The sequence below is a fragment of the Chamaea fasciata genome, unplaced genomic scaffold (genome assembly GCF_029207755.1).
Source record: "Chamaea fasciata isolate MVZ Bird 193981 ecotype frontalis unplaced genomic scaffold, bChaFas1.0.hap1 SCAF_24, whole genome shotgun sequence".
Taxonomy (NCBI): Eukaryota; Metazoa; Chordata; class Aves; order Passeriformes; family Sylviidae; genus Chamaea; species Chamaea fasciata.
This window is the reverse complement of record NW_027094109.1, coordinates 3,962,680-3,990,675: the sequence shown is the minus strand read 5'-3', so window position 1 is coordinate 3,990,675 and position 27,996 is coordinate 3,962,680. Positions and strand designations below refer to the sequence as shown.

Sequence of the window (27,996 nt, the reverse complement as noted above, 5' to 3'; positions counted from 1 at the left end):
CCGACCCAAACTCACCTGGGATTCCATCATTCTGTGACTTGCCTTGCTCTATCAGCCCCTGAAATTCACTGCAAAGGATTCCTCTCAACTGACAGATTTCTCCTTTCTTGCCTGTTTTTCACGAGGCAGCTCGTAAATACTCACCAAAAGGAAAGCTTGCATGAGTCCAGGTCCTTCACCATGATCACAGGGGCCTGCAGAGCAAAGTCATCTTCAAAAACAGAGAGGCCTTTACGACCAACCTGTGTGAGCACCTGCCATTCATTTCATTTATTCCTTTTTCTTGTCCCAGCTCCCCACTCTGCCCGGTGGAGGGATGGGTATGCTGGAAGTGCACGGTAATTTTTTGAATTAGCAACAGTGCAAAGTGTTCTCCTCCTTCCTGATGCTGCTGTTAGTGGGAGTGCCTGGCTGGCATTGCCCCTGGATCAGTGATTCCATCCCAGGACAGGCTGCAGGATGGAAAGAGAGATGGAACAGATGGAACAAGAGGTTCCTTCTGTGTTTAGGAAAGAAAAGCTGCACTTCCCAGGCTGCTCTCCAGACACCAGCCACACACGAGAACCCAGAGGAGATGGGGCTCAGTTCTCAGTTGTAAAAGGCTTTTTTTGTTGTTGTTGGGGTTTTTTTTTTTCCCCCATGAATAATTTTAGCAGCACACCCCCACAGCAGCACCCGCCGAGGTGCGGGGGAGAGCTGAGCTCTGGAAATGAGGTGGTGCTCCTGGCGGGGCGTGTCTGTCTGTCTGTCTGCCTGCCTGCCTGCAGAGGGATAACGAGGGCGCCCAGGCGAGCATCCCCAGCCCTGGCAAGGGGAGGAGATGTGTCCCCCGTGATGGGATGAGGTGTGAGCTGTGCTTGGTGGGAAAAAAAAACCCCGTGGGGAAAGGCACTTCATGCTCAGGCAGCACAGCTCAGCTGGGAATCCTCGTGGGCAAAGGGCTTGAACTGAAGGGAAGCCCCAAATCTCCCACGATTTAGGTACCCAAACAATCCCAGAACATCCCTGGAGATGTCCCAGGCCTGGCTGTGCCTCTGATCCTCACACACAAGCAGCTTTTCTCAGGGAAAAGGAATGAGGACTCTGTCCTCATCTATTCCCACCCTACTGCTGCTGCCACCTCTGAGGCATCCAAAATTAAAATGATAACGGTGAGAGGAGGGGGAAAAGGAGATTTAATTCGATAGGAGTACCCACATCACGCTGATTCTGGACACAAGCCCACGGAACTGGGGCTGAACACCTTTGTGTTAAACCGGCAGGAATTCAGCTCTGGGAATTCCCATCCCCTGTGCTCCGATCAAACCCTGTGCTGGGCACACTTTAAGACTTCACACTGCTTGTGTTTACCCAGGTGGCTCAGCAGAGACTGAAATGATGGGGGGACAGACCTGCTGAGCTGATATTTTATGATTTTACCATGGCTGTGCCCTGTTGAGGTCTGTGACAGCTGCAGAACCATTTTAGTGTCAAACAGACATTTGGGGGCATGGGAAGGTGAAGATTTTCCCAAAAAAACCACAAGAATTAAGCCCTGGAGTAACCAACCAGTGCTTTGTGATACCTGCTGGACCGGGGAGTCTTTGATTAAATGAAGTGGGTCAAGGAGACTGAGGGGATGTGCTGGGCTGAGGGTTTTGCCACACCTTTGCTGCTGGAGGGGATTTTTTTGTGAGCAAACAGCAAAGAAAACACACCCAAGTGTTCCTGCCAGCATCAAATCCCCAGGTTTTCAGGGAGCTGAACAAAGTTCCTTTTATCACGGCAAACACTTGGTTTAAAATCCTTGGAAAATTGTGCTGGGGAGGGGGGGAAGAAGTGAAGCAAAGCCTCGATTTGCAGTAATAACCTTGCAGCACCTGCTTTGCATAAGAGCAGGGCTGGAGTCTGTAAGTACACGCTCGGAGTTAAAGAGATGCATAAGTACTCTTTGGTGCGGGGATAATTACTAAATCCAGGTCTCATTAAAGCCTTCCTATCGCCTTTTTTTTTTTTTTTTTTTGGAATTCACTGACACACTCTTGGCAGGATCAGATAGAGGAATAGAAAGGCTTAGAGCTGACAGGCCAGAACAAAATCAGGAAAGTGTGCAGGGAAATCTTCCCAGTCCGTGGTGAAGTTTTCTCATTAGAGCCTTAGATCCTTCTTTATCTCATTGTTTCTCAGTTTATCACAATTCTTCATTTCCTGTTCCCTTTTAGGCTTCAAACATGTTTATTTTTTAATGTGAGGATTTTTTTTTTAACCCTTCCCTTGTGAGGGCTGAAACTTTTTGGAATCTCTTGGTTAGACCTCATGTGAAAAAAAAAAAAAATCCAGATTACTGAGCCAGACACTGCAGGGTCATTTTTAATATTTATTCTGGTATTAGACTTTAAAGCCTGACCACGAGTTCACAACTTACCATGATTATAACAGCAAAAGAATTGTACATTTTTACAGCTTTTGGATCACCTGGGTGACCTGAAGGAGCCCAAACCCAGCTCCCCAAAGCGAAATTCAGCGCAGAGCTTGCTGTCTCGCCTGTTTTCTCCTTCCCCCGGTGGAAACTCTGACTTTATCTGTAACCACACGCTGCACAACCTCTGAGGCAAGAGGCTGAGCCAGCCCTGAGCGTGTTTTCTCACCCCTCAAATGGAGCTTGTAGCACCAGGGGACTCCCAGCCCCAGTTCTGTCCTGGGGGATGTTTTAGTCACTGGCAAATGTCCCTCACCATCTGCCGCATTTACCCTCTTTTCCCCCTTTTCCTGCAGCATTTTGGGCTTCCTGGCCAGATCTCCCATGTGAATATTGATGCTGACATAGCGAATATTGGTCTTCTCTAAGTGACAAAAAAAGAAAAAAAAAAAAAAAAAAAAAGTGAGGAATGCTGATTTGGAATATTGTGAATTTCGTGTGTTCCTGAAAGAAAGAACAACGAGGAAAACAACAAAGCTTCAAAAATTTCCTGAACAGAGCTGTCTAGAGCAGGAGGCTATTTTGAGCTTCTCTTTTTGCCTTTGACCCAACTATTTCAGCACCCCACCCTTCTTCTTCCTTCCACCTTCCTTAATTTCTTAGACTTCCTTCTTGCTGCTTTGCCTGAGTCTATTTTAGGTGTGAGAGCAGCCTTAGCTTCTCGCCAGGCCTCCACTTCCCATTTTCCAGCTCTGGGGTTTGCCTTTTCAGCAGAGCTGTGGGCCCACGAGCACACAGAACCTCTGAGAGCCCCCAGGATGGGGAGACGCTGCCCCTAAAGAAGGGAAAATCAGCACTTGAGGGGTCAAAATGAACACTGCAGAAGTATTTCATTGATATACATCGTGTGTGTATATATATATGTATTGTATATACATATTTATATATATATATACACATTGATATATGTTTCCTTTTTTGCAGGAAATAATGCAAAAACTGATCAGGGCAAAGAACAGCAAAATAAGCTGAGTGCAGATGCTGGGACGGGACTTTGGGGATTTTTCCTTTGTGTGTTTTTAAGATTTCATTTCTGTAGTTTCTTCTCCTGTCTCTTTATTTACAATCCTTCCCCGATTCCAGGATTTAACTGGAGTAATTTTGGCGAGTTTTGATCCTTTTCACTGCCCCTCATTTCATCTCAGTCCGTTGCTTGTTGTAATCACTCCACTTCCAATTTTTTTTTTTTTCAATTGCATTTTATTTGGTCATATCTCCTTTCCAGAGCGTTGGTTAGACTTTGCTCTCTGATTTCAAGATTTCATTCCCTTTTCTGAAAGGAAAGAATTTCAGGAAAATATGGAGGAATTTCCTTTCAGGAAAGGGAATGAAATCTTGCCATTTCAATGAGGATTCATTGGGCAAGTTTTGATCCCTTTCCCTGCACTTTTTGTCACTCATTTTTGAATTCTGAACTCGCCCATTTCTGAACTCCCCCGTTTTTGGGGAGCACAAGATATTCCCTTTTTCACTGGACAGAAAGGGGCTGAAACAGCCGATTATAAAGCTGGCTTTTCGCAAGTATGAGTATGAATACTATATGTATAATTATATATTATGATTTATTAATAGAGTTTAGAAAAATGATGAATGTATTTTCCGATTGTGACATAATGGAAATAGTAAAAAGACTAAGACTTTTTCTTCTTTGTAACATTTAAACTGACCAAGCCGTAAAGTACGGGGGAAAGGTCATCACCTTGTAACCCTGCATAAAGACTGCTAAATTTCTGGGTTTTTTATCAAAATGAAAACAACCAAAAACCTCAAGAAAAAAAAAATTTATAAGACCCATGTTACCAGACAGAGTAAAGGCACCCACAAATAAATGCATCAAATAAGATGATTGGGAATACTTGAAACAACAACAACAAGTTTTAATATCTATTGAACATGTAAACCAGCAATCCTCAAAACACAGCAGTTGAAGGAGAAATGTGTGCTTTCTAGTGAGGCACCCCAGCCAAAACTTTTTCCCTTCCTACCTCCTAACTGTCTATTTTTAACTTTCATTACGCTTACAATTTTTTTTTTTTTTTTTCCTAAGAAAGGCCAGCTGGTTTTTCACACGGGGCTGTGCTCTCCGTGCTCGCAGATAACACGGGGCTGCTCCAGAGGGCGGCAGCCCAGCAGACCCCGCTGAGAAGCAGTCCCCGAAGGTCCCATCCCCGGGCTCCCCGGGACAGCGCCGTGTCACCGGCTTCACACAACAGCCAGCTTCTGCCGAATTGTGCAACTGCGCCGCCCCCAAACTTCCTGTTTTCGAAACCCCAAGGAGCTGGAAAATGTTAACACTGGCACTTTAAAGTGCTGCTGGTGGCTTTTCTTTCTTCTTTCTTTTTGTTTCTTTTTTTTTTTTTTTTTTTCCTCCCTTCCTAAAACTCTGAAAAATTCGATGTGCCGAGGAGCAAAGCGGGGCTGGAGGTCCGGGGGCAGGACGGGGAGCCTGATTTGGGGTGTGGGGGGCACTCAGGTGTGGGGCAGGCCACTGGGGACGGGGCAGCCAGGCTGTGACAGATGGACGGGAGAGGTGGCAGCGCCACACTGGGGACACGCAGGGTGCCAGCAGCAGCCACCTGGCCCCGCTGCCCATTCCAGCAGCCTGGAGCCGGCTCCTGGTGGGAGAAAGGGAATGTGGGAACAAGTTCCAGGCTGTGGGAACAGGGAGCACCTCGGAAACAAAGCAGAGCCGCGGCAAATCTCCCTCCTGGACAGGGAGAGGAGCAATTAGGGAGAAGAAAGTGCCGCGTTTGCCTCGAAGGAGGGATTGCATTTCTGCCCCAACCAGCGTGACAACCGCTTCCTTTCCTGGCTATCGCCGAGCCTCCAGATGGTGCATTGGAGCATCCTTAAACCTCCAGCCTGGCTCCTTGCAAGGACATTGTCTTCCTGGCTGGCTAAAAATGGATGAGCAGCCCTGAGATGAAAGCTGCTGCCTGTGAGTGATGAGCTCGTGGTCACTCGGTTAAAATCAGGTGTTTGAAGGGCCCCTGCTGAACGGGCTCCAGTTCTGTGTGAATTTCTTCCCGTTAACCCTGTCTGCTTTGCTAATGGGCACAATTCTGCAGAGCCTTTAACGGCAGCAGTCATTTCTCACCTCCCTTAACCCAGTCCTGCAATCAGAGTTCTGAATCTGAACCAGGCAGCTGAGGTGCTGCCAATTTTTGTGGGTTTATTAGGGAATTGTGAGACGTCGTTCTCTTCAATTCCCAGCTTCGGGCCTCCTGCTATTTTCAGAGCTTGTTTGAGCAGCACTTTTAGATTAGCACATGGGGAGAGAAGCGAAAGGAAGTGAACCAGGAAGCCAGACAGCAAATGTCATCCAAAACAGAAATTAAAAAGGAAACCAATATCAGGATTATGAGCAAACCTGACGACAGGGCTCTGCAGCCGAAGGGGAGAATGAAAGGCCAGGAGGAATTTTGATGGGGTGTGACGGATTCAAATGAGCCCCAAAAGCCTGAGCCTTGTTCCTCCTCCCTCCTGCAGGGCCATGGGGAGGCTGCAGGAGCTGGACAGCCGAGCCCACGCCTCATGAAAAAGCTGCGCTGTTGTTGTTGTTGTGAGGAAGGGAATATCCTGCTTCCTTTTAAACCCTCTATCTCCTTGAAAATGCTGAGCGGCTGCTGCATTCCTGCCTTTATCCCGGCCACTTTTTACGAGCCTGTACTTCCCTCTCCTCGTGCTTTAACAAGCTGGCTGAGCAGGGGATTAGGGGATGACTTGGTGGGGAGAGAAATCCGCCTTCCAAATCTTACATAACTCCAGAAGGCAAGAGACACATGCCCAGGCCTTCATTTTTTGCACATTAAAAAAAAAAAAAATCATCATTTCATCCTCCTCCTCCTCCTCCTGTGGCCAGGCTGCAGTTTGCTTGTCCTCTGAAAAAAAAGAAAAAAGGAACATTTGAAATTGTGGAGGTTACAAATACACAGCAGCGTGTTTCCCGGATTTATTCCTGATCCCATTTCCCTTTTCCCTCTCTTCCCTGCTGCCAGAGCTTGCTATTCCAGAGCTGGGAATAAGCAGCCAGCCCTTGGGAAGAGGGAGGAAGGGAATTTCCAGCCCCACCAGGCACCTTCCATAAACATTGACGTGACCTCCAGGATGCAGCAGCACGGCCGGACAGATCTCACAGTCCCCACGTTCCCAGGAATTTCCCCTCTGGAAGTTCCTGTATTCCAGGCAGGACCCAGAGATCTCACAGTCCCCACATTCCCAGGATTTTTTCCTCTGGAAGTCCCTGTATTCCAGGCAGGACCTGGGTGTTCCCCACTGCTGGGATCCGCTGGTGGCCCCTGCTGACCTCAGTGGTTGGGAACAGCGAGTTCCCAAAGGGAATTTTGGGGCGCACAACCAGCTCAGGGACGTGACTACAATTAAACTGCAATTAAAGTCCGAGAATTCAACGTGAGCGGGGATTTATCTCAGTCAGCAGGCAGGAAAACGGCAGAAATTAAGGTGAAACTCAATGAAGGGAGAGGAATTAATAATCCTGCCACGCCCTCAGGTCGGAGCCGTTCTCCTGGCGAAAACACCGGGCGATTTTTGTTGGGTTTTTTTTTTCCCTTCACAGAAAAGGAACATCCCCCAACCCTCCTGCCCTAAACAGGAACTGGATCCCTGGTGATATCTTCCTGTTCTGTCCCTATTTAAAGCAGGAAGGTCACCCAAATAAGAACACGAGCAGCAAGATACGATTATTTTTTGGGGGGGGGGGGGACTAGTGAATTCTGCGTGTTGAGGACTCAGGGAGAACAGCCTCACTGTGGGCATTTTTGTGGGCAGAATAATTAAGAAATATAATTAAGAAATTCGTGGCACTCGGGAATTTGGGTGTTTTTCCCCCTTACTTCACGTAACCAAGTCATTAAATGCACAGAAATTTTTCCTTGCAGAACCGTTCCTCAATGTGTTTAGTGAAAGGCCAAACCAGGCACATTCCCCTTGTTGGACTGTTAATAAACAATTGATGAAAGCTGCAAAAATTCAGGGATCTGCAAAGGTCACTTTGGAAAAACACAAAAAATACTGAGAGTTTTACTGTTTGTGGAGAATTTTTAACAGCTTTCCTGTTGATTATAGAGCAGAGTGTGAATTCAGGACCTCCCAGGCCATGACTTTGACACGTGAGGCAAGGAGAAATTTAAATATTGGGCTCCTGACCTGTACCTGCCCTGACAGATCTGCTTCAAACAGCAGCTGCAGCCAGAAAATTCCTAGTTTTTTTCCCATTCCCTGGAGCCAGCCAGCATTTTGCTTTCTATTCTTTCACCAGAAACCAAGAGAGATGGAAAAAACCAAGCTTTAAATAGACACACAGAGCTGGTTGAATATATGTTTATATAAATACGTTTCATAGGCGCAAACAAGCAAAAATGAAGGTGCTTATTTTGTATTCCGGAGGGAAAACGCTCTGTTTGACAGCATCCTTCTTTCTAACTTATTTGGCATAAATTATGGGCTGTAATTCCTATTTTACCCCGTCAGGCAGGCCTGTGAGTGGGACCTGATGAGGAGAGCCAAAGACTTCCATCATATATATATAAAAATAAAATAAAATGTATTTACAGAGTGGAATATTTGATGGGCCAAAGACTCAGGTGATGAATTCATCCCTGGGAGGGGTTTTGCTCAGCGGGAAGGAGTTGGTGTGGGTTTGAGGGGTGGGATGAAAGGGCAGAGTTGGTCGTTCCCTCTCTCCCCTCCATCCCGCCGGGGCTCATTCCCAAATCCCTGGGTGCCTGTGGAGCTGGGGCTGAGGCAGAGGCTGCTGCTGGCGTTTTCTGAGAGCAGGAATCCCAAATAAAGCCGGGTCCAGAGCTCTGCCGAGGGCACAATTAGTGAAATTAAAGAAGAGCCAATGGAAATCCCTGCTGGGGCACCAACCCCCTGAAGTTTGCACACTTTTTAACTGATTTATCTTTATCTGCATTATATTTCATCTCACAATAGTCCCCCCCACGCCTTGCTCTTGCTGTTTAGAGTTCACAGCCACTGGCAGCCCCTCCTTTTTTAAGCTGGGCCTGGATGAAAATGAACAATTTTTAATCTGGACTAGCAGCAGAAGGCTGAGCACTCAGCAGAGGGAGGATTTTTGTGTGCTGAGGCCGAAGGTTCCCGTTACAGTTAATGCCTCATTCCCCATTACAGCCATTTCCTCTGAAGCAAATGGGACTTGGCCATTATATTTTATGTTTATTGATGTACATTTCCGAGCTGAATTGACATCCCCCTTTTTTCTTTTCCCAGCCAGGAGTGACAGGAAGCCAAAAAAATCCTTCGGCAGGCAGGAGTGGAGTTCTCAGAGCAGCACTCAGAGCTCTGTGCTCTGCCATTAAGTGGGACAGGGTTAAAAACGGGCACCATTTACACATCAGTGTGTGGGCCAGGGCACCAACACCGATTCTGCTGAAATATTTCAGGCCAAGGGGTCAGCTGTTTAGCTGGGAATATTTCATCCTGTTTAACCAGTGATTGAGTGGGGAGAGGTTTTCCTTGGGCCTTGAGGCTGAAGAGTGTCACGGGGAGGGCTTCGAGGCTGAGGAATGAAACACATTTAATTCCTCCTGCTGAATACAATTCCTGCTGTGCACTTGGAAGACATTGCTGTTAGGATTTGCTTTCCCCTTCCCCCAATTCTCCAGACCTGCAGCTGCACAGAACCACAGAACCTCTGCCTCGCTGTCTGTTCACAATGATTATTCCATGTTGCTGGGTGCTGTTAAATTATTTCCCTGCGCTCCATCTCAGGAGCCAAGAGATGGAGGAATTGGGTGCCTCAGGGGACCAGCAGTGCTGCACAAAGCTGCTCGTGCCCTACCTGAACTCATTTTGCATCCCCAGAAACGGTGATTGTGTGATATCATCTGGTAAATTCTGAAGAAAAAAAAAAAAGAAAAGGTTACTTTCTTTACTTTTTCCTCTTTTCTGGTTCATCTGAGTCACCATTTTTTTTCGTTCTACAATGCTCCAGCCAACACTTGCTAACCCAGCGTGAGGAAATGTGAGCACCTAAGCCATAATTTGTCACCTAATTAAGTGACCTGATTTTCTCGGGAGCAGGATGTGTTTTCCAGCTCCCACTGCACTCAGCAGTTGTGAAAATCAGGCCACTTTTGCGTGGCTGTGACCAGGTTTGAGCACTCAACTTCTAAAAAAGCTGATTTTGGCCTGGGGGCTGGAGGATGGGTCCTCTCCAGGTTGGAAGCAGAGACTTATCAGTCATCAGCAGCATTCCTTACACTAAATTAAAAAATAAAGGGGGGGGGGGGGGGGGGAAAGAAAGAAATCTCTCAGCTGCAGGTCCTGGGATAAAAATACCCTTTGGCTTTGTTTGCTTTAATGCAGCATTTCCTCCTCACACTGAAAACGAAATTGAAAAGGGAGTTGGCTGTCCCTGTGGATGGTGGAGGCAGCTCTGGAAATCCCACCTGAGCAAACGTGGGGGTCCAGCCTCGTGTTCTCTGCTGCCCTTCGGGGTCCCCAAGCACTGCGGGAGCTGCAGCTCATTCCAGCACGGCTCCTCCGTGTGATTTGTTCCCAGGAATCATCAGGTGATGAAGGAGAAGAGTCCCTGAGGGTGGGTGATGGAACCTGGGCTGTGCACAGCTCCTCTGAGGGCTGTGCTGGTGTCTGGGCGGAGGAAATCCCAGAGAAACCGCTCATTTCAGAGCCAGAGCTGTTCTGGGAGGGCCCTTTCCACTCACAGGTCTCAGAGGAGACTTTTGCAGAGTCACGTCTCTGTGGGTGTGTTCGAGGGAGCAGAAACAGCCCGGGCAGGAGGGGCGGTGAACTGAACTGAGCGAGGGCAGCACAACAAATGATGGGAGCAGGGCAGGAAAAATCCCCAGGAATTGCTCCCAGAGAGGTCCCCCTCATCCTTTCGAGAGGGCCCGTTAATCTTTTAGAGATCCCCCTTAGCTTTTAGAGAGAACCCCTTATCTTTTAGAGAAGTCCCCCCTTATATTTTGGGGAGATCCCTTATCCTTTAGAGTCCCCCTTATCTTTTAGAGAGAACTCCCTTAACTTTTAGAGTCCCCCTTATCTTTTAGAGAGAACTCCCTTAACTTTTAGAGTCCCCCTTATCTTTTAGAGAAGTCCACCTTATCTTTTAGAGAGTTCCCCCCTTATCTTTTAGAGAAGTCCCCCGTATCTTTCAGCTCCTTTTCCCGAGCTGCTTTCCAAAGCAAAGCAGCGGCTGCTTTGCACAGAACCTTTTCCTGAGCGGAGCGAGGTCAGCAAGGCAGAAACACCAACCCCGCGGTGTTCAGCACCCCAGATCCATCCTCCCCGGGGGCAGGTGCTGGGCCCAGCCCTCTGCAGATCCCCGGGGAATTCTGCCACGTCGGGGCAGCCAAACCACTTGGGGAGGAAGTGTGTTCACCGCCGCACGTTTGCAACACAGCCCTTTTATTTTAATTTTAATTTTATTTTTTTTTTTTGCAGCGTTATCTTTCTGCCTTCCTCTTGCCCTCCAAAGGAACAAAACCGTGTGTGTTCAAAGGGGTGGGGAAGGCAAGGGGCAGAGCTGAGGCGCAGCTGAGTCAACAGCACATGGCTGAGGGCTGCGGGGGGAACGTGCAGGAATATCCTCAGTGGTTGTCGAGGCGTTTTGGAAGTCATCGCTGTGGACAGAAGGGGTGGCACAAGCACTGTCACAAGTCCTGGAGGGTCCCACGGGCTGGACCCTGGGTCTGCTCCCTTTCCCTTAAGTAGGAAGCTCTGAAATCCCCAATTCATGGGTGAAATCCCCAATTCATGGGTGAAATCCCCAGTTCATGGGTGAAATCCCCAATTCATGGCGAATTTCTCACCTTCCCCAACTGAGCACCTGTTTCTGCCCCATAACCCCAAAACTTCTGTCGTTTTCTGCCTTCTCCACTCGTAATTCTTGCTCCATTTGGGTTCTGGGTGAATCCCTCCCTTTGGCTGCCACAGAGCTGAGCTGATCCACGGCTGCCTTCCCGTGCTGGTGTGGAGCGTTTGGAAAACACAATTCCACGTTTAAAGCTGTTGTCTGTGCTGGGCTGCTCTGGAAAACTTGCGAAACGGGAGAGCTGGGGGCTCCCAGCTGGGGTGAAAAGGGATTTCGAGGCATCCTGAAGGGAAAGAAGCAAAAATCTCTTTGAGTACAGCAAGGACTGAAGGGAACTTTTCTAAGCTGGGAAATCTCTGGTTTGTGCCCTCTCGTGGCAATTGAATTTTTCTTCTCCTCAATGCAACTCCTTCGCTTGCAGAGCCAACTCTCTGGTGTTTGATGCTGAAATTCCCTTGAAATGCTGGTGTTTCTGTGTCCAGAGAAAGTGGGGAAGTGGGAAACCCCCGAGGTCCGTATTTCATATTTTGTGCTGGCTGTGTGACTTTGCCCTTCAAACACTTTATCGGGATTTGATAGGTGGCACATCCTAAACAAAATAACCCCGGGGGTTGGAGAATTGGAAAGGGCATCCCAGAGTGTCCAAGCAGCCAGCACTGAGACCCAGCAGCGCTGAAATTCTCTTTTTTTTTTGCCCTCTCTGCAGGCAAAAAGCGCTGGCGTCGACAGGTGGAAGGAGTGTTCAAGCAGCATGCGACTGGTTGGTATGAAGTAATAAATGTTCAAAAGTAGAAGGAGTGGTGAATTTAGGGTTTCAGCCTTTAGAACGCGGAATGTTTAAACAACGGGGGTGTTGTCTGAAAAGCGCCTGTAGAATTAGTGAGGTGCTGGAAATAAGCAATCCAGGAATGAGCCTGGTCTGAGAGGGTTTGTGATCTGCAGGAAATGCAAGAACAGGCGAGAGAAAAGCTGAGCAGAAAAGCTGGGAGCTGCCTTCTGAGGGACGTGGGGCCATTCCTGGTGCTCTCCTCCCTGTGTTCTGCGCTCTGAAAGGCAGAAGCAGTGACCTGGGTTAGATCTTCAGAGCATCAGCCTGAAAGCAAACGCCAATTCTCTGCATTACTGGGCGGTGCTAATGCGCTGCGAGCGAGGCAGTGCCTGACCCCCAGAGCTGCTTTCCCCACAAGGGGACAATGAATGGGAGCTAGCACGGGGAAAACTGGTTTTATTGGGGGGAAAGAAAAAAAAAATCTGTCATTATCTCCGAATTCACCATCTCTTTGTGCCTGCCAGGCTCTTCTCCCACGTGGGTGACCCGTTCCTGGACGACACCCTGCCCCGGGAGTACGTCCTGTACCTGCGCCCCACCGGGCCCCTGGCGCAGAAGCTCTCCGAGTTCTGGCAGCAGTCCAAGCAGATCTGTGGCAAGAACAAAGCTCACAACATCTTCCCACACATCACCCTCTGCCAGTTCTTCATGGTAAAGCGCCGCTCCCCTCTCTCCTCCAGCCATTCCTTTGCCTGGAGACATCACCCTGGTGGAGGGGGGAGCTGAGGGGGCTTTGCCCTGGTGCTGGTGCCTGGGCTTCTGGAGGAGGTGATTGGTTTTTGAAGCTGTTGTTTCCAGGGAAGAGCAGCAGCAGAAGACGGGATTCTCATTCTCTCCAGAGATCCTCAGGCTGAGAATGGGTGGGGGAAGGTTGGGAAGGTTATTTGGGGATAGCTGATCCTGCTTTGAGGACAAGGGAGGGGCCCAGGATTTCTAAACATAGATTATTTTTTTTTTTTCCCCATTCCCCTGTGCTTTTTCTCACTGCATGAGGGGAAGGGTAGACCATTGACACCCACCCACATCCTCTCCTTCCCTGAGCCTGTCCTGCTTCCTTGGCAGTGTGAGGACAGCAAGGTGGATGCTCTCACGGAGGCGCTGCAGGCCACGGTGATGCGCTGGAAATGCAAATTCCCCGCCCCGCTGCCCCTGGAGCTCTACACCTCCTCCAACTTCATCGGCCTCTTCGTCAAGGAGGAAAGTGCTGAGGTGCTCAAGAAGTTTGCTGCAGACTTCGCTGCGGAGGCGGCTTCCAAAGCAGGTGAGTGACTGCTCTGGCTGCTGCCAGCAGCTCCTGGGCGGGCACTGTCAGAAAATCCAAAGTTTGGTGTCGTGAAGGAGCCCAGCCTGGGCATTGTCAGAAAGCACAAAGTTTGGATGCTGTCAAGGACCCCAGTTTGGGTATTGTCAGAAAACCCAAATTTTGGTGTCATGAAAGAACCCAGTTTGGGCACTGTCAGAAAACCCAAATTTTGGTGTCATGAAAGAACCCAGTTTGGGCACTGTCAGAAAACCCAAATTTTGGTGTCATGAAAGAACCCAGTTTGGGCACTGTCAGAAAACCCAAATTTTGGTGTCATGAAAGAACCCAGTTTGGGCATTGTCAGAAAATCCAAAGTTTGGATGCCATCAAGGAGCCCAGCCTGGGCATTATCAGAAAATCCAAAGCCATGAAGAAGCAAAGCAGCTGCCAAGGCTCACGGTTTGGATCTTTTCAGAACCCCAAAGCTCTGATGCCACCAAGAAGTGAAGCTCAAAAGCAAACCCCTGATTTTTTAAATGAAAACTCATGGAACACGGGGTGCTTTGGCCTTTCAGCTGGGAGATGTCTCCCCCCGAGCTGTCAGTGCTGTTTCTGGAAGGGAAGCTGACATTTGGTGGTTCTTCAACCTTTCACGGGGCTGCTCTGAGCGAGGCTCGGCGTTTCCTGCCCCCTCCAGCCACCACCACAGAACTTTCCCCGGCCATTTCAGGGCCCTGGTTGTTTTGTCACTGCGTTTCTGAGGTGTGAAGAGGGCTCTGAGAAAAGACCCTGAGTGCATTTTCCAACCTCAGTGCTCGCAGGGCTGTTTCCATGATCTTCTCCTGCTTCTGGAGCGGGAATGAGCAGATCCTCGTCCTCCCATGGTCTCCTGAACAACCTCGCTGAGTGTCTTCCAGGCCCCTCCAAACTGGGAATTCACGGCACCCTGGAGTGCTGTGTCTTGGTTTAGGGAGAAATCTTTTGAACAGGGTCTTTCTGGGAAGTAAACTTTCTTTTAACTGCTCAGGGAGAGAAATCTCTTCAGAGAAACGTGGAAAAGAAACTATTTATTTAATGAACAAAGTGCTTGCAAGCATAAGGAAAGAATAATATAAGTTTGAAGCGAGATGGTAAATTTAGAAGGTTTCTGCTGTGGGTAGCTCAGCTCATTCAGTCTGTCATCAGTTTTTAATCCAAAAAAACCCCCACTGACCCAGAATAAAGAAGCATCGGTGGCTTCCAACAACCTGCTGCCCCTGAGGCTGCTCCAATTCAGGCCAAATTGGGGTTTTTTAGGGGAAGGCAGTTGCTGCATTGCAGCCACAGCTTGGTCAGGTTAGCACATTAAAGTCTCTGGGGTTTTTTTCAGAGATCTTGAACGTGTTTTTTATTGCTGATGAAAAACAACAACAACGACGACAAAAAAAGATGGATGAGCTTGCAAAGCTACCCCTGGCTGGCGTTTGGAGCCAAGTCTCTGAATAGCCGCAATTGTGACTGATAAATCAGTCAAATTCAATTGCAATTTTTGGTTGAATAAGCAAGAATAAATCACAAGCAAACAATGTATCCTGCGATTTCCACATCTACTGGAAGAGCCCCAGCATTTCACATATTTTCACCTGGAATCATCTCCTGATGGAGATTCTTTTTTTTTTTTTTTTCTTCTGCAGGATCATTTTGAGTCATTATTATGTTTCCACAGTTTGGGAATACCTCACCCTCAGTGGCTAAACTGATAAATCCAACGAATGTCCAGGGAAAAGATTTAATCAACTTGCACAAACCTGCAAATCCCATGGATTTGTAATTTAATGCAGCAGAGAGAACAATGGAGGGAGAGTACAAATTATGCTTTTTAACCTGCTTATTTTTGAAAAGCTGCTCATGAAATCCTGCTGGGTTTTCCTACCTGGAAAAATGTCTTTTTTTGTTGTTGGCAGGAGATCCTGCGTGTCCAGAGCTGCAGTAACGGTTGTCACAGCACGCACTGTCTGGCAGTTTGCAGGGACGCCTTGTCTGGTGCCCTGCTGTGACTCGGGGCTGAATCAGGCCCCAAAGAAACCCTAAAAAAATCTCTGATCATTTGATCCAGGGTGGAATATTAGACCTCACACTCGCAGCATTTCCATCTGAACTCCAATTTGTTGATGATGATGATGATGATGATGCTCAATTCCACTTGAGCATCTCTGCAAGCCCAGCTCCCATTTGAGACCACAGTGTCCAACCCGGCAGGACGGGGTTTTTAACCCTCCTCTCCCCATTGCAGATGTCCACGTGGAGCCCCACAAGAAGCAGCTGCACGTGACCCTGGCCTATCACTTCCAGAGCAGCCACCTGCCCACGCTGGAGAAGCTGGCCCAGAGCATCGACGTCAAGCTGGGCTGCGACTGGGTGGCCGCGATCTTCTCCCGCGACATTCGCTTCGTCAACCACGAGGTAAAAGTTCTGGAGCTTGTTTCTGTGTCGGATTTGTCAACCACGAGGAAAAGTTCTGGAGCTTGTTTCTCTGTTGGGGGTTGTGGGCATTCACTTCGACAAACACAAGGAAAAGTTCCGAGGCTTGTTTCTGGGTTGGAGGTTGTGTTGTTGTAGGACAGGAAAGAAAGATGAGAGACTCCAAATATTTCAGAAGGCAAAGAGCACAGAAAAAAGGCTTTTTTTGTCCAATTCTCACTACCTTTTATGAGGTGTTCCCATTCAGACTTAACATGGTTGGTGAATAGGAACGACACCTCTCTGATCCCACTGATAAACTAGAGAAACAGCAAAACACCAGCTGGAGAAAGATTGCTCTGAGAAAGGAGAGTTGTTTGCCAGGATTGTTTTGAGAAGAAGCTTTCTTGAGAAATTTTTCCTTGGGAAAAAGTTCACAGCCGCTAGCAGGCTGAAATCTCTCAGACCCAGAAATATCACGCCCACAGAGGTTGTGGGTAGTCACTTTGTCAACCACAAGGGAAAGTTCTGGAGTCTGTTTTTTTTTGTGTTGGAGGTTGTGGGCATTCACTGCGTCAAACACAAGGTAAAGCTCTGGGACTTGTTTCTGTGTTGGAGGTTTTGGACATTCAATTTGTCAACCACTAAAAGCTACACCTGCTTCAAGCAATGCTTGCTTGTGTGTTTTCTATTAAAAATTCACAATATTCCATTATTAAGCTTAAAGCCTTCTACCATCTTGCTAAACATGTTTTTCTGCAGTCTTAAGGTCTATTCTAGCCAAGCCTAAAAACTCAAAACTGTTGTTTCATGTCCTTGCATTGCATTTTCTCCTACTTTCAAACTCTGCAGTTAATCCCAAGTTCTTCTGCTCTTCCTGTTTCTCAGGCCTGCTTTCACACCTTTCTGAAAGCCTTCTTACCTTTAGTTTTTTCCACAGTTTCATCCCTCAAAAAAAATCCCCACTCTGCTGAAGATCCCTGGCCACGAACAACCCTCTTGTGCTTTTTTTTTTTTCCTCCCCCAGACTCTGCAGGTGATCTACCCCTACACCCCCCAGAACGACGACGAGCTGGAGCTGGTGCCGGGGGATTTCATTTTCATGTCCCCAGTGGAGCAAACCAGCACGAGTGAGGGCTGGATTTACGGCATTTCCCTGGCCACTGGCTGCTCGGGGCTGCTGCCTGAGAACTACATCACCAAGGCGGATGAATGTGGCACCTGGGTGTTCCATGGGTAGGTCCAGCTGCTCCCTGACACTGTTCCGTGTGAGGCCAGAGTGGTTTTTAGCTCCGTGAGGGTGTATCAAGCTCTGAGGGTTGACCAGCAACCTCCCAGAAATGGCTTAAGAATAACCAGTGAGATGGCTTGGTTGGGTGTGTTTGGAAAAAGCAAAAAGGTTTTAATTAAAGGGAAAACAACAAACTCTGCAGAACAAAAGAATGAAAGCCGTGCACGGTGCAGGGAGGCCCCTTACACCTGCTAAGACATCCTAAAAAGCCCCGAGATACTCTGTGCTGTCTCTTAAGTATTCAGCGATCTAGGAGGAATTTTTGCCTTGCTGCCCAATAGAAATTGGACATTCCTTGAGGAACAGCTAAAGAATCAGAATGAGAATTAAAATCGTCAGGTTGGAAGAGACCTCCAGGATCATGGAGTACAACCCAGCCCTGACACCTCAACTAAACGCTGGCCCCGAGTGCCACATCCAGTCTGTCCTTAAACACATCCCGGGATGGTGACTCCACCACTCCCCGGGCAGAGCATTCCAGTACTTCATCACCCTTGCTGTAAAAAGCTTCTTCCCGATACCCAGCCTGTACTTCCCTTGGCACAGCGTGAGGCCGTGTCCTCTCATTCAAAGGGTCCAACTTTGGTGCCTTTGTCCTGGCGCTGGGACAATTGCACAATTGCAGTGAGAGAAGCGTGGAAGTTTCTGGTTTTTCTTCCTTAAAAGTTCAGGGGTGAAGCTGAAACTCTTTTCCTAATCCGGAAAGACCTGTTAAAGTGTGGGGGTGCCCTACAACAGCCCCCTGCCCTTTCCAGGGCTGCAGAGAGGGGCTCAGCAGCTGGGATTTCCTCAGGAGGGAATGCTGAGAAGGGCACTGAGGGGAAGGAGCTGGCACACAGAGCCTCATCTCCTCAGCCAAGGAGCAGCAGATGCTCTCCCTTGGCGTGGGATTAGAGGACAAGGTGATTATTATTTTTTTTTTTTTTAGCTGAGATGTTGCAGCAGCTCTTTCTGACTCCCAGGATTTCGCTGCTGGAGCAGATGGCTGCTGGAGGCACTGCTGTGCAGGCACCTCTGGGGTCAGGAGGGTGCAAATTTCAGCGTTAATTTGGGAAGAAACGTCTTCTGTGCGTGAATGTGCTGAAAAGGACTTGGGATCAGCAACATTTCTTCGGATATTTCGCAAGATTTTTAGCAGCCTGCAGTTGGCTTCAGTGTGCCCCTTGATTTTGGTGGGAATTCATTAAACAGGCTGCTGGTCCTGCAATCGCTCATGTAACCCCTCATTTATCCCTGCCAGAGCAGGGGAGCATCCAGAAGACAGGAGACGGAACCAGGATTTTGGGGGGAAAGCTTCCAAACAACGACCTGTCCTTAGGGGATGACTAAGCTGGAACAGTTTGTGTTCTCCAGCAGCACTGGAGACAGGCTGGTGGCTCTTCTCCAGGCACACTGAGACTTTGCCTCTGCCTCATCCCCATTCCCAGCAAATCCTGCCCTCTATAAATAGATGGTGAAGCGTTTGTGGCCTTTACTAAACAGGCTTGGAGAGAAAGAAAGGCTCAGAAATTGTGTGGCAGCTCCTGGGGGCAAAGGGAAGTGTGGGGTGACCAAAAAATCCTTGGTATCCTCCAGACCAGTGTCCTTAAAAAATGTCATGTGGGCAAGGCAGGAAAGGGATTAAAAATAAGGGATAAATGGGAGGAAGGGCTGACAGCTGGAGGAAATTCAGTTTGTGCAGAAATAGAGATGGGTCCTGAGGTTCTGTTCACGTTGGGGTTCTGTTCACATGGAGATATCCGAGTTCTGGGTCTGTGCTGACTCCAGTGCTCCACCTGCGTTTGGGCACGGAGGGGAACAATTCCTCAGGGCAGGGCCAGCCCTTGTTGGGAGCTCAGGAGTAACCCACTAGCTCAGTGTCGTCCTTGCACCCTGAATCCACCAGATAATAGATCAGGGCCACCATCACAGTGAGTTTTTTCCTCCTTTAAATGATATAAATCGCGCAGGTGACCTATTTTTGTCCCGCTGGCAGAGTCACTCGGGGTTATTTTAACAGCTGTGAAACCCCTCTGGGATTTTATCCTGACTGGCTGCTGTCAGGAAGCAGCTCCTGGAATATTTAAGGCACTGAAAAGTGCCAGCTCTGCCAACTCTTTCTGTCCAAGTAAATGACCACATCCATTAGCTGATAATGGCCTTTTGGTTTTTTTTCGTTTTTTTTTTTTTAATGACTAGGCAGAGGTAACTGAGTCAGCAGAGGGCCGAGGCAGCTTCTGGAATTGCCTGTCACAGTTTAGTCCCCAGGGTTTTGGTCAAAGTCCTTGAATATCAGGGAATAAGAGCTTTATTCAGAGGGGCCGTCATCAGGCAAGGCCCTCCAGGGAGAGTGGGCTCTGTTAAATCCCTTTGGCTGCACTTAGCAGGAAGCCCTGGGGGGAATAAATTCCCAAGCGGGTGGGAAGGGGAATAGGCAGCACTGAAAAATGCAGGAACAACAGGGCGGAGTGTGCCAGGCCCCTGCCAGGGCTAGGAGCAGGAGCTGTTTTGGGCACAGGAACCCTGGAGACTGCCCAGGGAGAGGCCTCAGCTTTCTGCTGGAGCCACAGCTTGTGCTACAAAGGTGGGTGAAGCTCCCTGTAGGTGTTAATTCCCAAATTTGGGACCACAAGTCCGTGGTCAGTGACGTGGGCTTGTCCCCAGGTGATGTTGGTGGGCATCAGGAAGGCCCTGGCATTTTCCATGAGAATATTCCAGGGCGGAGAGAGCCGCCCAGACTCCCAGAGTTTGGGAATTGTTCTGTAGATTGTTGCTAAGGAAACGGCCCGTGGAGATGGGATTTGTCTCCTCACGTGTGCGCATCACCTGGCAAGGAGCTCTCAGGGCAGCACTAAAACCCAAATCATAATGAAATAACATCGCAACAGTAATTACCACCGGCTCCTGAAAGCTACAGGAACATCCTGAGAGCAGCCTGAGCACGAAAAGCATTCCCAAAGACAATCCTTTTCTGGTTTTGGCAGGTCCTACTCCATCCTGAACACCACATTTTCCCCGTCCCTCCAAGCCTTTGCTGATGGAGCTCTGGAGAGAAGGCAGCAGGAGGAGCAAGGGCCAGGGGACGCTGGGCCACTCACCATCATCTGCCAGAACGTGCAGGTAGGGACCCCACAGGCAGCAATCACTGGGGACAAGCTTCCAGTGAATCGATTTCCCCCAGAAAAATCATCTTTTCACTCCCTGCAGCACAAGTTACAAAGTTTTTTGGATGACACAACCCCATCCCCAAAGTGTCTCTCCAGCCCATCCTCTGCCCCCTTCAGCAGCTTTATACCACCACAAATTTACCAGGGTTAAAAATCCCCAAACCCATAAAAGCCATAAATCCTGCAGCCTTCCCTGTGATGTTTGCACAAGGGTAAAGCAGGAGGAGCCTGGTGCTGGCTCCTGTGGCTTGCTCAGATGTCCCTCCCCTCTGGTGAAGGTCAAAGCTGCTGTCACTTTGATGCCTCGAGAGGCTGGACAGAGTTAAAGGAATGAAGCGGGGATTTATTAAAAGGATTTTAAAGGACACACCTTGGGCAGTGCAAGAGCCTGGCCAAGGCTACGCCCAAGATGGTCCTGAATTTTCACATTTTTTTATAAGTTTTGGTCCGTTTCCATATTGGGTTTAATTGTCCCATTACAGCTCCAGGTGATGCAGTCCCACCCTCCCGGTTTGCTCCCCTCAATTCCCTGTTTGCACTTTTTGGGCTGGAAGCTGCAGCGGTGCCCTTGGCTCTGGGGCTGGAAGAGGATTGTTTTGTCTAAACTGTGAGGAGAGCCTGCTCACACTTTATATGAAATTCAGAATTCTTTGCCAGTGCAGCGCAGAATCTGGAAAACGTGAAAACTAAGAATTAAGGCACCGACTTCCCTTGCAGCCCCTGAGGATGAGCAGCCAGCCGGGCCCCCAGAAGCGCTGCCTGTTTGTCTGCAGGCACGGCGAGAGGATGGACGTGGTGTTTGGGAAGTACTGGCTGTCCCAGTGCTTCGATGCCAAAGGTGAGCCCTGGGGGTGTCCCAGGATCTGGAGGGAGGAGAAGTGGCCACTGCCTGGTGGAAGCTGTGGGTTTGAACAGAAAACGATGCTGTTTGTGCAGCAGGAAGTCATGCAGGGAGGGAATACTCCCTTTGTTTGCCAGTATTTGGGAAAATACTGCCGGGGTGATTGTCGCTGTAGGACATGAAAGAAAGATGAGAGACTCCAAATATTTCAGAAGGCAAAGAGCACAGAAAAAAGGCTTTATTGTCAAATGCTCACTACCTTTTATAGGGTGTTCCCATACAGACTTAACATGGTTGGTGAATAGGAACGACACCTCTCTGATCCCATTGATTAACTAGAGAAACAGCAAAACACCACCTGGGGAAAGATCGTTTGGAGAAAGGAGAGTTGTTTGCCAGGATGGTTTTGAGAAGAAGCTTTCTTGAGAAATTTTTCCTTGGGAAAAAGTCAGCAGCTGCCAGCAGGCTGAAATCTCTCAGACCCAGAAATATCAGGCCCACAGGTGATGACCACAGTTACATCACCGAAGAGAAAATGCAGTCGTGACGTTGGTAGTGTTCAGTGTCCAGTGCAAACATTTGCTGCCATCAAGAAAAAAGAACTTGCACTGCTGGCTCTCAGTCCTAAATGGAGATAACGCTGCTCAGAGTGGGTTTTGGGGCAGAAATTGGTGTTTTCAATCCAGTATTATGCTCAGGTTTCAGACTATAGTGAACAAATTATAACTTTAGGCTCTGTTGGCTTTAGGGCTGATCAGAAATCTGTCCTAAAAGTCTTTCTTCTATTCAAAAACACCAATACCTTGTAGTGAAAGGATGATTTCACAACTCCCTTCTTTCTAAACTCTGCCTGAAGAGCTCTGACATTCCTGTAAAAGTGTAAAAGTTTGTTGTGGGATAGAAATGACTTTCCCATGGAGAAATCAGTCCTAAAAAGTTTTTTTAGAACTTTGGCAACATTGTGTGCTGATTTTGAGCTGGTGAGAAGTGTTCTATTTAATTTTGTGAGATTCCTGATGGGTTTACAGGGGGGAAAAAAAACCTCACAAGAGCCAGGCCCAGGCAGGACCTGCAAAGCACAGCTGAGGAGGTGGGAGAGGGGAAAAATTGGGGGAAAAACAAATCAGAGGGGAAAATCCTCTGCCTGAGGGACTAATTGCGGCTTGGCCCCTCTCCCTGCAGGCAGGTACATGCGCAGTAACCTGAATATGCCTCACAACTTACCTCAGAGGAGTGGTGGTTTCAGGGATTACGAAAAGGACGCTCCCATCACCGTGCTGGGCTGCACCCAGGCCAGGCTCGTGGGTAAGTGCTGCTCTGCAGGCAAAGCTTCCAGCTGAAACACGGGGAATTTGGGTGGGAATTGTTCCCTGGGAGGGTGGGGAGGCCCTGGCACGGGTTGTCCATCCATGGAAGTGTCCGAGGCCAGGGTTTGGAGCAGCCTGGGGTAGTGGGAGGTGTCCCTGCCCATGGGGTTTTTGGTTTTTTCCAGCCCAAACCATTCCATGATTCCATGAAAATCCTGCCCAGGGTTGTCTTCCTCCCACACCCCCCATCAGAGAAAGGAAAAGCGCAAGGCAGGAAAAGATGGGTTGGATGCCCTGAGCTAACGGGATTTAAATCTTTCAAGGAACTTTGCAAAGTCCCTTCCCCCTCCCCAGCAATTTCCCTCCTCCAAAGCAAACCTCAGCTCCCTCAGCTGCTGCCAGGCAGCAATGTGGGACGTGGGGTGACCTCAGAGCCATCAGAGGAGGGGTGCCTTGGGAAGGTTTTGTTATTTTCCACGCTGGGGAGAAATGCAGCACTGTGGCTGTCACCTCTTGCAAAACAGGCTTTTGTCATCCAGTTTGCCACAGCAGCATCCTTTCATCAGTGTGCCTGGCTTTGTATTGTCACAGACACGGCTCAAATCGCTCCCAGTGTTCTCCCACCCTCCCCATCCTCATCCCTGACGACTTCTGAGCCTGTTGGGTTGTGTCCAGACACAAATCCTTTGCCATCACGTCCTGAGAGCTGTGATGAGGGCAGCCCAGCCCCTTAAAGACACGAGCTCCTGCGCTGAGCTCCCACTCCAATCCTTCCGAGCGCTCCTTGCTGGTCACATCCAAAACTAGGGCAGCTAAAATTATCCTGGCCTTTCTGAGCACAAATAAATCACCGTGCAGCAGCAGCAGCAGCAGCAGGATGCTCAGATGCTTGGCCACATGGCAGCAGGGTTTGCAATCTGCACAGGACAGGAGGGAGGCTGCCAGTGTCACAGCACACTGCTGGTGGCACTCGGGGACAAGGACACGCTTTGGGTGGCATTAGAGAGGTCCAGGGACGCGTTTTGCTGTGGCTTTCGGGGCTGCAAGGACACACTTTGCTAATGGCAGTAAAGGGGTGCAAGGAAACACAATTTGTGGCATTCAGGGGTCCAAGGACACTTTGCTGGTGGCATTAATGGGGTCTGAGGACACTTTGCTGGTGGCATTAAAAGGGTCTGAGGACACACTTTCCTGGTGGCATTTGGGGGATCTGAGGACACGCTTTCCTGGTGGCATTAAAAGCTTCCAAGGACACATTTTGTGTGGCATTAAAAGCTTCCAAGGACGCATTTTGTGTGGCATTAAAAGCTTCCAAGGACGCATTTTGCTGGTGGCATTGAGGAGGTCTGAGGACACGTTTTGCTGTGGCACCCAAGGGTCCAAGGACACTGCTGCAGCTGTGGTGGCACCGTGTGACCTTCACATAATTCCTGTGCTGAGCAAAGCCCCTGAGCAGCTCCTGTGACACAGGGCTGGTGGATGTCCCTCTCCTGAATGACCGCACTTCTCTCGAGGCATTTCTAGGTCAGCCTGGAAATGGTGGCAGCCACTGTCAGGGGTGAATGTCCCCTCCTTTGTCCCGCTCTTCCAACAGAAGGAAGATGTGGCTGCTCCTCCCTGCAAGCCTGAGCAGATCCCTGCTCTCCCTGGGTTCCCTCGGGCACTGCAGACCCCTGCTGCAGGAATATTCAAACCCCTGCTGCAGGAATATTAACAGCCCTGCTGCAGGAATATTTATTAACAGCCCTGCCAGTGGAGTTGATTCTTATCTCGTTTGCCGTGATCTCCCACCTGTGTAATGAAATGCTGATTTATGCCAGCAGAGAATCCAGCCAATTCAATTAAGCCGGGTTTGGGTTGTGTTGAATCATTTCATTTACAGCTTACAAATGAAGTGAAATTAAATCCGAGACCTTTACAATTTTTTCTGGCTGCTTTTTTTTTTTTTTTTTTTGGCCAGACCCACGAGCAGCGGCTCCTTGCAACGCCGTTTACCTGGATTTATTCCCAAAAATCAAAACTTTCTTGCAGGTGAAGCCTTGCTGGAAACAAACACCGTTGTAGACTACATCTACAGCTCCCCATCCCTGCGGTGTGTGCAGACAGCTCACAACATCCTGAAAGGTAAGAAACTCAGGCGGAATTCTCCTCATCTTCTGCAGAAAACAATGACAAGCAGAAAAAAACCCACGGACCTAAGTCCGCGGTGAATGGTAATTATTATTAATTTTATTATTGAATTAATTACTATCATTATATTACATTATACTCCATTACATTGTGTTATCATTACATTACATTATACTGCAGTACATTGTATTGCATTATATCATCATCATATAATATTTATTTAATATTATTTTATATGATATTTATCTAATGTACGATATATATTATATAATCTATTAAATATATAATATGTGATATATAATACGATTATATGATATGTTTAATATATAATATATTGTTGTATGGTATATTTAATATATCATATATAGTATCCAGTTTATATTATTTATAATATTTATATTGTGTTTTTATTTTTTAATTATTATCACATATTAAGTGAATGATAATTAGGATTTCCATAGGAATATCTTTCCTGTTAGCCCAATCCACAAGGAACCCTTTTCTAATTGCACCAGCTGCCAGCCAGAGCTTGACATTCCCTGGCACGCATGAAATAAATCCATTAAACACTCTAATTTCCCATGGAAAATAAAGAAATTACCAATCCAACTGAAGCATTAAGGCTGCTCCCTTCCTTCCCAGCTGCTCCCAAAACCACCTGGCCTCCTCTCCCCTCTGTTTTGCAGGGATGCAGCAGGAGAACAACCTGAAGATCCGGGTGGAGCCGGGCTTGTTTGAGTGGACCAAGTGGGTGTCCGGGAGCTCCCTGCCAGCCTGGATCCCGCCCGTGGATTTGGCTGCGGCCACTCTAAGCGTTGATACAACCTACAGGTACCTCAAAACGGGGCTCAGACACTCCGGGGCTGCTCATTTGATGGTTCAGCACCAAGCCCTGCTGAGGTTTGAGGTTTAGGCGCCGACTGGAAGAGCTGCCGAGGCTCCCAAAATAAACTCGGAGGAGGCTCGAGGCTGCCATGCTGCCCTGAGCATTATATATAAAATATATAATAAATATTTAAAAATAATCAAAAAATATATAAATAAAACGTATAAAATAAAATTTGGCTTGTTATAAACCAGGTTTCCCGCATCACTGGCAATTCCTCCTGATCGTGGAGGTTTTTTTCTTTCCAGCAGTCCTTGTCCTGGGATCTTTCAGGTTTCCAAGGAACTCCCAAAGGATTTTTAACACTTTTCCTAAAACTTTGGAGTTTGGGCTCAACTAACACAGCTTCTCCTGCCTCTCCCTGGGTTGATGTGGGTGGGAGAGCTCTGAAATCCTCTAACAAAGGACACAGAGAATCAAATTAATTATTGTTAATTCGAGAATCGAAAAATCATTCAACAGCTTGGGATGGAAGGGATCTTAAAGCTCATCCCACGGCCAGGGACACCTCCCACTGTCCCAGGGTGCTCCAACCTGGCCTTGGAGACTTCCAGAATCCAGGGACAGCCCCAGCTTCTCAGGACACCCTGTGCCAGGGCCTGCCCACCCTCCCAGGAGGGAATTTTTCCCACAAACCAGCTCAGATGAGCACAGAGGAGCATCCCCAGTGCAGAGGGAACACGGGCACACTCAGCGTGTCATGGGCTGCCTCCACGGACTGGTCCTGTTCTCATTTTCCCAAATATCTCCGTGCAGGAATGGTGAACAAATCATTCTTGGAGTTTAGAGATCACAGAGCAGCTCCCAGTTCTGGGGATTGAGTTTCAGAACAGATACTTCCAGATGAATCACAGTTTGCACTTAGAACATTTTGGCTTTTATCATTTAATGGACGTGTTTTTCTGCTCGCAGGCCTTGCACTCAGAAATCTTTATTTTTACAATTTACTGGATGCGTTTTTCTCCTCACAGACCTCATATTCCTGTCAGCAAGTTGGTGGTTTCTGAGTCTTACGATACCTACATAAGCAGGAGCTACCAAGTAACAAAGGAAATCATCAGTGAATGTAAAGGCAAAGGTGAGCGCTGCAGGGGGGCTGAAAACCAAGGCAGGCAGGCTGGGATGGGAATTCCAATATTCCTGACCAATCCTTCCCTCTCAGGGCATGATTTCCCACCCCTGAATCCCTCCTCCTCTCTCCCAGAAGAAAAGCCCTGCACCAGAGCTGTAATTTCAGATACAAGAGACATCAATATAGTTTAACTTAATTATTTTAGGGATCCCGACCCAGCTGTTTCTTTCCCAAGGGAATAAATGAGTTATTTGCCCTCAGCATTAAATGGAGCATTTTCCCTCCAAATTATATGGCCCATAAACACCTTAGAACATTCCTCCAAACACAATATTGATTTTTTTTAAAAAAAGAATACAACCTGCTGTTGTCCAGCCGCAACACTCTGAGAATTCCTGAATTCTGCTGTTTTCACTGATGTCGTCTCGCTGACCCCTCTCTGCGTTCCGAGCTCTGCTTTGAATGGTTTGCACACGGAATTCGGAAGCACAGTGGGGCATTGGTCGTAAAGGATCCTGGAAATGGAACCGTAAAGCTGCCGCTGTGGAAAGCCAGCGAGTGAAATTAAAGTGTTTGTTGTAATAGGAATTCATTTTTTTTTTGCTTCCCAACGCAGCTGAAATCTCGCTGGAATTCTTGTTTTCTCCAGAAAGCGGTTTTGAGGCGAAGCAGGAGTGAGTTAACCATCACCCTGAAAATTGAGAAACGCTCTGGATTTATTAACAAATCACATTTTCCCCCGAATTCACAGTTGGATGTGTTGTTATAGGACGAAGCATTTTAAATGGCTGCATGATCTTGGGCACCAAGCCCTCAAATCTGGCTTTACCTCCCTCCCCAGCCCGTGTTTGTCCTCTCATTGCAGGAAATAACATCCTGATCGTGGCTCATGCCTCCTCCCTGGAGGCCTGCACCTGCCAGCTCCAGGGGCTGTCACCTCAGAACTCCAAGGATTTTGTACAGATGGTCCGAAAGGTAATTGCCAGCAAGGAGCACAGCCCTGGCTCTGCAGAGACAAAAACAACCTGCAATCTGCTGGAGCGAGGCTTTGTGCTGAGTTCTGCTCGTTTCAGGAGTTCAGGAGGCTGAAGGAGGAGGGTTTGAGAGGCTGGGGCAGGGTGGGGGGTCAGGTGCACACCTGAGGTGGGTTTGTGGGGACTATTTGGTGGTTTTTGGGGTCAGGTGTCCACCTAAAATGGGTTTGCAGGGACTCATTCATGCTTTTTGGGGTCAGGTGCCCACCTAAAATGGGTTTGCAGGGACTCATTCATGCTTTTTGGGGTCAGGTGCCCACCTAAAATGGGTTTGCAGGGACTCATTCATGCTTTTTGGGGTCAAGTGCCCACCTAAAATGGGTTTGCAGGGACTCATTCATGCTTTTTGGGGTCAGGTGCCCACCTAAAATGGGTTTGCAGGGACTCATTCATGCTTTTTGGGGTCAGGTGCCCACCTAAAATGGGTTTGCAGGGACTCATTCATGCTTTTTGGGGTCAGGTGCCCACCTAAAATGGGTTTGCAGGGACTCATTTATGCTTT

General features: G+C 48.3%; 1 protein-coding gene across 1 annotated transcript in view; it reads left to right on the top strand.

The window, feature by feature from the left end:
* UBASH3B (ubiquitin associated and SH3 domain containing B) overlaps positions 1-27,996 on the top strand; it is a 65,510-nt gene that overhangs the window by 32,587 nt on the left and 4,927 nt on the right. The window contains exons 2-13 of the mRNA XM_066203541.1: positions 11,983-12,036; positions 12,570-12,756; positions 13,168-13,366; positions 15,621-15,790; positions 16,815-17,023; positions 20,042-20,177; positions 20,942-21,062; positions 22,248-22,370; positions 24,404-24,496; positions 25,189-25,333; positions 26,360-26,466; positions 27,326-27,435. Of these exons, the coding sequence (XP_066059638.1) occupies positions 11,983-12,036; positions 12,570-12,756; positions 13,168-13,366; positions 15,621-15,790; positions 16,815-17,023; positions 20,042-20,177; positions 20,942-21,062; positions 22,248-22,370; positions 24,404-24,496; positions 25,189-25,333; positions 26,360-26,466; positions 27,326-27,435 (1,654 nt within the window). The remainder of the gene's footprint in view (positions 1-11,982; positions 12,037-12,569; positions 12,757-13,167; positions 13,367-15,620; positions 15,791-16,814; positions 17,024-20,041; positions 20,178-20,941; positions 21,063-22,247; positions 22,371-24,403; positions 24,497-25,188; positions 25,334-26,359; positions 26,467-27,325; positions 27,436-27,996) is intronic.